Source organism: Gasterosteus aculeatus, chromosome Y, assembly GCF_964276395.1.
Source record: "Gasterosteus aculeatus chromosome Y, fGasAcu3.hap1.1, whole genome shotgun sequence".
Taxonomy (NCBI): domain Eukaryota; kingdom Metazoa; phylum Chordata; class Actinopteri; order Perciformes; family Gasterosteidae; genus Gasterosteus; species Gasterosteus aculeatus.
In genome coordinates this window covers 1667682-1672632 of record NC_135709.1, presented here as the reverse complement: position 1 = coordinate 1672632, position 4951 = coordinate 1667682, and the positions used below count along the sequence as shown (strand labels likewise).

Sequence of the window (4951 nt, the reverse complement as noted above, 5' to 3'; positions counted from 1 at the left end):
TCTGGTTTTGTTTTTCTTCTTTTTGGAGCGACTGTGACGTGATACCGTATTACTACATGTTCTAAATAAGAGTAAAGGCCTTAACATTGTAACGAGGGCAGCGTTGGCGCGACGTGAGCACAGCGCGCACGCGGCATTTTAAAGTTCGACCTTTAGCGTCGACTCTGCATTGCTGTCTATATAACCTGTGAGTTGGAAGAGCCAAACGTGGTTTAACAACCTTCATCCTTTCTCTAAACATGCATTCGTCAAAGTAATCAGCTATTAGGGATTTATAGTTATAGACTAGAACTGAATGTGATTTGATCAAATTTATTTTGCAATAGCTCTTACAAATGTACTTCAGCATCATTGCCACAAAATAATAAAAATATAGAATCACTTAAATATCTGCTTAATTAGTTAAAAAATATATATAATATATATATATATATATAAATTATATATACAGTACTGAGCATACTGTGGTATTACTATTTTTAATGCCATTTTAATAGTATTTCTTTCCTCTATTCTGTATGTGTTTTTATACATTAGCGAGGTATATTTCATCATTCTAAATATTCATAGTCAGTGTTTCAGGATCAGGAATCAGGAAACATTTATTAGCCAAAATATGTCAAACATACAAGGAATTTGTGCACAAGTAATAAAATAAAGTGGAATGAAATGCTAATGCAATGGGTTAGTAGAATAAGGCTAAGGCTATGGGTTAGTATAAAACAAGGGAATAAAGGTAAAAAAAAAATTAAATATTAAAAAGAAAAATATTAAGCATTTGTTTGTACTTTTTATATTTGGCTGATACTGTTATTTTGAAAAGCTTGGAATCGCATTGTATTCTACGCCCATCACTTAAACTAACATAATATCTATTAACACTGTTTCTGCTGCATATACTGCTACAACTACGAGGACACTACTATGCTCAAGCAGTTTTATCCAGCGGCTAATACATACATTCATATCAATGTAACGGCGAAGGACTTTTATTGTGAAGGTGGAGATCTCCTCGCCTCGGCCCGGAAGTAATCCTCTGGTTTCCTCGAGATTCCTCCAAGGAAGATCGGTCGAGTTGGTGGAGCTGGAGATATTGTTCGCCTCTGGTTGGTGTGTGACATCGCGGTGCGGTGCGGTGCGTTGCGGTGCGGCGCGCGTTGCGGCGCGGCGTGGCGCGTTGCGGTGCGGTGCGGCGCGGCGCGTTGCGGCCCCCGCATGGCGCTCGCGGATGAAGTGGCCGCGTTGTGCCTGCAGCGCTGGAAGCAGCTGCCCCGCACAGGGAAGCCGGAGCCCGGCAGGGAGTGGACGCTGCTGGCCGCCGTGCTGCAGGTCACCCGCTGTGCGAACGCAGGTCGTAGTTCACGCGCGCAAACACCGTTAACTTTTAGCTTTTGTCTAAGCGGCGGGTACGACGTCAGCCCACCGCGGTCTAAACGAGAAGCAGCCGCAGCTCCACCAGCGGCCTGCAGGGGGCAGCGGAGGCCACGTCCTCCAGTAGCAGGAGGACAAAATGAAGACACAGACAGTAGAGCGTGAAGAGGAAGACACGTGTCGCTGTGATGAGTTATGTTCTAATCAAATCCTTCTTGTCTCTTTTTTAGTTAAGAAGGAGGTCGTGTCCCTGGGAACCGGGACCAAGTGTGTCGGGCAGACGGCGATGAGTCCCAGAGGTGTGTGTGTGTGTGTCCCGTTCCTGTCTCCTCAGTCCACCCAAAAAGGACAAATAGGTTTTAAAGCTCCCACAGAAGTGGTGCATTCGTGTTTCCTGCGGAATAATAAGTTCAACGGGGCCTTTTTTCCTTTTTTGTTTCCTTTGGGTCTTTCTGCAGCAGTTTGACCTCTTGTTACCTTTTGTCCTTTGGCTCTTTGTTGTCATTGTGTTGCTTTGTGGTTTTTATTTGGAGGCTTTTCGTGTCATTTCAACGTGTCCTCTCATCCGCTCAGGGGACGTGCTCAACGACAGCCACGCGGAGGTCCTCGCTAGGAGGGGATGCATCAGGTGTGAGACCTCACACAGACCTAGTTGGTTCTTTTGCCGCCGCATGTCGAACACTGACGTGCTACCACGTTGTGTGTGTGTGTGTTTGTGTGTGTGTGTGTGTTAGGTACCTGCTCCAGGAGCTGAAGCGGGCCGTGCGCGGCGAGGAGAACTCTGTGTTCGCTCCGGCAGATCAACGGGGGAAGTGGAGGCTCCGGCCCGGCGTTTCCTTCCTCTTCTTCACCAGTCACACTCCCTGTGAGTCCGGACGCCGGCAGCTCGCCACAGGCCATTCCCGCTCGGATAAATGGAGATAAAAGTTGTCCGAATGTCGTTGCGCGTTCCCAGGTGGCGACGCCGCCATCGTCCCCGTGATCGACAGCCGGTCTCGGCCCCGCCCGCCCGCCGCGTCCACGGAGAGCCACAGAGGAACCGACCTGAAAAGGGCCGCTGAGGAACCGAACGAAGCAGACCGCGCGAAGCGACCCCGTCCGGAGGAGGAGGAGGAGGAGGAGGAGGAGGAGGAGGAGGAGGAGGAGGAGGAGGAGGAGGAGGAGGAGGAGGAGGAGGAGGAGGAGGAGGACGGGGGAGACACGGGGCGATCCGTCCTGCAGAGTCCCGCCGACGAGGCGCCGCCGCCGCCGCGGGTCCCAGACATTCACAGGACGGGGGCCAAGTGCGTGCCGGGCGGCCCGGCCGACCCCCTGAGCCCCGGCGCCGGCTACCACAGCACGGGGGCGCTGCGGGTGAAGCCCGGGCGAGGAGCGCCGACCCGCTCGCTCTCCTGCAGCGATAAGCTGGCCCGCTGGGGGGTGCTGGGCTTCCAGGGCGCGCTGCTGTCCCACTACCTGCAGGAGGCGCTCTACTTCGGCAGCGTGGTGGTGGGGGCGTGTCCCTACAGCCAAGAGGTCATGCAGAGAGCTCTGGTCACACGGTAAGGGCCGAGAGTAGAAGTAGTCACGTTCCCATGGACTCGCCACGCGCGCCCAGAGGAGGCGCCGCCCCCCCCCCGGTGGTGACGAGGGAGAATGCACGCTCGGAGATCGCCGATCGGTGCTGAAGCTGCACCGCTTGCATTTCAGGCTTTATCCATTTATATCAAAATAGGCCGATTTTGACGCGCTTGGATGTCCACCGTTATCGGCTCACGCCCTCAGCAAGCTGTGTCGACCCCCCCCCCCCCAGGTGCGCCCACGTCTCCGACCTCCCTGCTGGTTTCGCCGTGACTCCACCGGAGCTGCTCCGGTCCGGCCTGGAGTTCCCCTTCAGCCAGGCGCAGGCCGAGCGCCGGCACCAGGCGGGACAGGGGCGCGTCTCACCCTGCGGGGCGGGTGAGTAATACCCGTTTACCCACGGACAGTGTGTCCATCCACCACGAACCACGTCGTCTTAGTCCGGCTGGCGGTGGCCCGGATGGACCCTCTGATAACCTCCTCCTTGTGTTTCAGCCATCAGCTGGTGTAACGTGAGCGAGGGGCCGCTCGACGTCACGGCCAACGGCTACAAGCACGGCGTCACCAAGAGGTCCCTGGGCACGGCCGGAGCCAGGTGAAACCCCCGACGCACCGGAAACCGGCAGTCGCCGGGGGCGCCCCCCCCCCCCCCCCGTCACTGCTCGCTAACCCTCAAAACTCTGCGCGCAGGTCCCGCCTGTGCAAAGTGGAGCTCTTCCATTCCTTCCTGTCTCTGGTGGCGGCCACTGACCCCGAAGCGCTTCCCGACTCCCTCCGGTAACAAACAATAGGGCTCCTTGAACGACGGCGCCGGAGAGTCGGATCGGTTTGTCTTTGTGGAGAAAACTCCGGTCTCGTCTGCTGCTTAAAGCAACACGTGTGTGTGTGTGTGTGTCCAGGGGAGCCGAGCTGAGGACGTACTGGGACTTCAAGCGGGCGTCCCGCCCGTACCAGCAGGCCTGGGAGCAGCTGCGCCGCCAGGCGTTCCCTCTGTGGCCGCGCTGCGAGCGCTCCCTCCTGCTCTTCTGCTGAAACGCGGCGGCCCCCCCCCGGAGGTTCCCAGCTCCCGGGTGGGGGTCGGGGGGGAAAACGCCGACCGTCCCGCTTTATTTTGACCGAGGACAAGCCGGCCGGGCGCCTCGGATGGCGGATTTCAGTGTGCGATTCGTATCCGATGTCCTGCCTGAATTAATGCAACCACAGCAGAATCACATCAGCTGTATTGGCCGTGTGTTTTTTCTTTGTTCTGCATAGTTTTTTACAAATAAACAACAAAAAGATCAAATGTGTCCAACCAAAAACGTTCATAGATCTGCGCTAATTAGTAGTAGCTTGCGATGACCTTTTGACCTCGCTCGTATGGACCCGAGAACCCGGCGAACAGCTGTGCCCCTCACGAAGACCGGACAGGGACTGGCGATCGGTTGCGTTGTGGATTCCTCGTGTTGTTAGTTAGGACCACAGGGCCTAATGTGTCCTCTAACTGGACGTGTCAGTGTCTGTTCGGAATGTCAAAAACAAGGGTTGCATAGTTTCGCAGGCAGGAGGGATCTGATGCATTGTGGGATGTGGCATTTACGTTCATGTCGGATGTCCGTCATTGAGGCAGCGCTGCTTTTGCACTTGTAGAATGTCCCAAAATGCCCATAAATGTGTGTTAATCACTTATCAGAATGAAAATGTTGTCCTCATTTCAATCTTGGGTTCCTTTTGTAAAATGTTAAATTTATCTTTTGTTGCATGCTGAATGTGCTAAAGCTTTTCTTTCCGGAATCCAATTGTTCTTTTCCTTTTAAACCCAAAATAATTTTAAAGAATCATGGTTGTTTACATTAATTGAACCCCGAAATTTGCCTTGTTTTGACATTTGTATTGATGAGACATTCTAAATATAGCTCTTATTTTGTATTTGGTATAAAATATAAAAACAGTTAAGTATATTTAATGTATTTTGGCGTCACTACCTCATATTTATGTTCATAGAAGAATGATTTGCAACCAAGGTCCAAAATTCCCATTA

At 53.0% G+C, this 4951-nt stretch overlaps 1 protein-coding gene across 3 annotated transcripts; it reads left to right on the top strand.

Moving 5' to 3' along the window:
- The first annotated feature begins 11 nt into the window (after positions 1 to 11).
- LOC144390762 (tRNA-specific adenosine deaminase 1-like) lies at positions 12 to 4871 on the top strand. 3 transcript variants are annotated; one of them, XM_078097114.1, is made up of 9 exons: positions 12 to 1351; positions 1602 to 1670; positions 1945 to 1999; positions 2106 to 2236; positions 2327 to 2912; positions 3164 to 3309; positions 3427 to 3526; positions 3622 to 3708; positions 3831 to 4871. In XM_078097114.1, the coding sequence occupies exons 1-9, from the start codon at positions 1216 to 1218 to the stop codon at positions 3961 to 3963; spliced, it is 1443 nt and encodes a 480-aa protein (XP_077953240.1). In that variant the 5' UTR covers positions 12 to 1215; the 3' UTR covers positions 3964 to 4871. The 3 variants fall into 3 exon arrangements, with proteins under 3 accessions (XP_077953240.1, XP_077953241.1, XP_077953242.1); XM_078097115.1 differs by having other exon boundaries at positions 1049 to 1110; XM_078097116.1 differs by having other exon boundaries at positions 1052 to 1106.
- The last annotated feature ends 80 nt before the right edge of the window (positions 4872 to 4951 follow it).

What these genes read in the sequence shown, in the direction of transcription:
- LOC144390762 (XM_078097114.1), top strand. Translation starts at nt 1,216, where the DNA reads ATGGCGCTCGCGGATGAAGTGGCCGCGTTGTGCCTGCAGCGCTGGAAG. An exon ending in GCTAGGAGGGGATGCATCAG is followed by an intron (nt 2,000 to 2,105) that starts GTGTGAGACCTC and finishes TGTGTGTGTTAG; the next exon opens with GTACCTGCTCCAGGAGCTGA. An exon ending in CTTCACCAGTCACACTCCCT is followed by an intron (nt 2,237 to 2,326) that starts GTGAGTCCGGAC and finishes GCGCGTTCCCAG; the next exon opens with GTGGCGACGCCGCCATCGTC.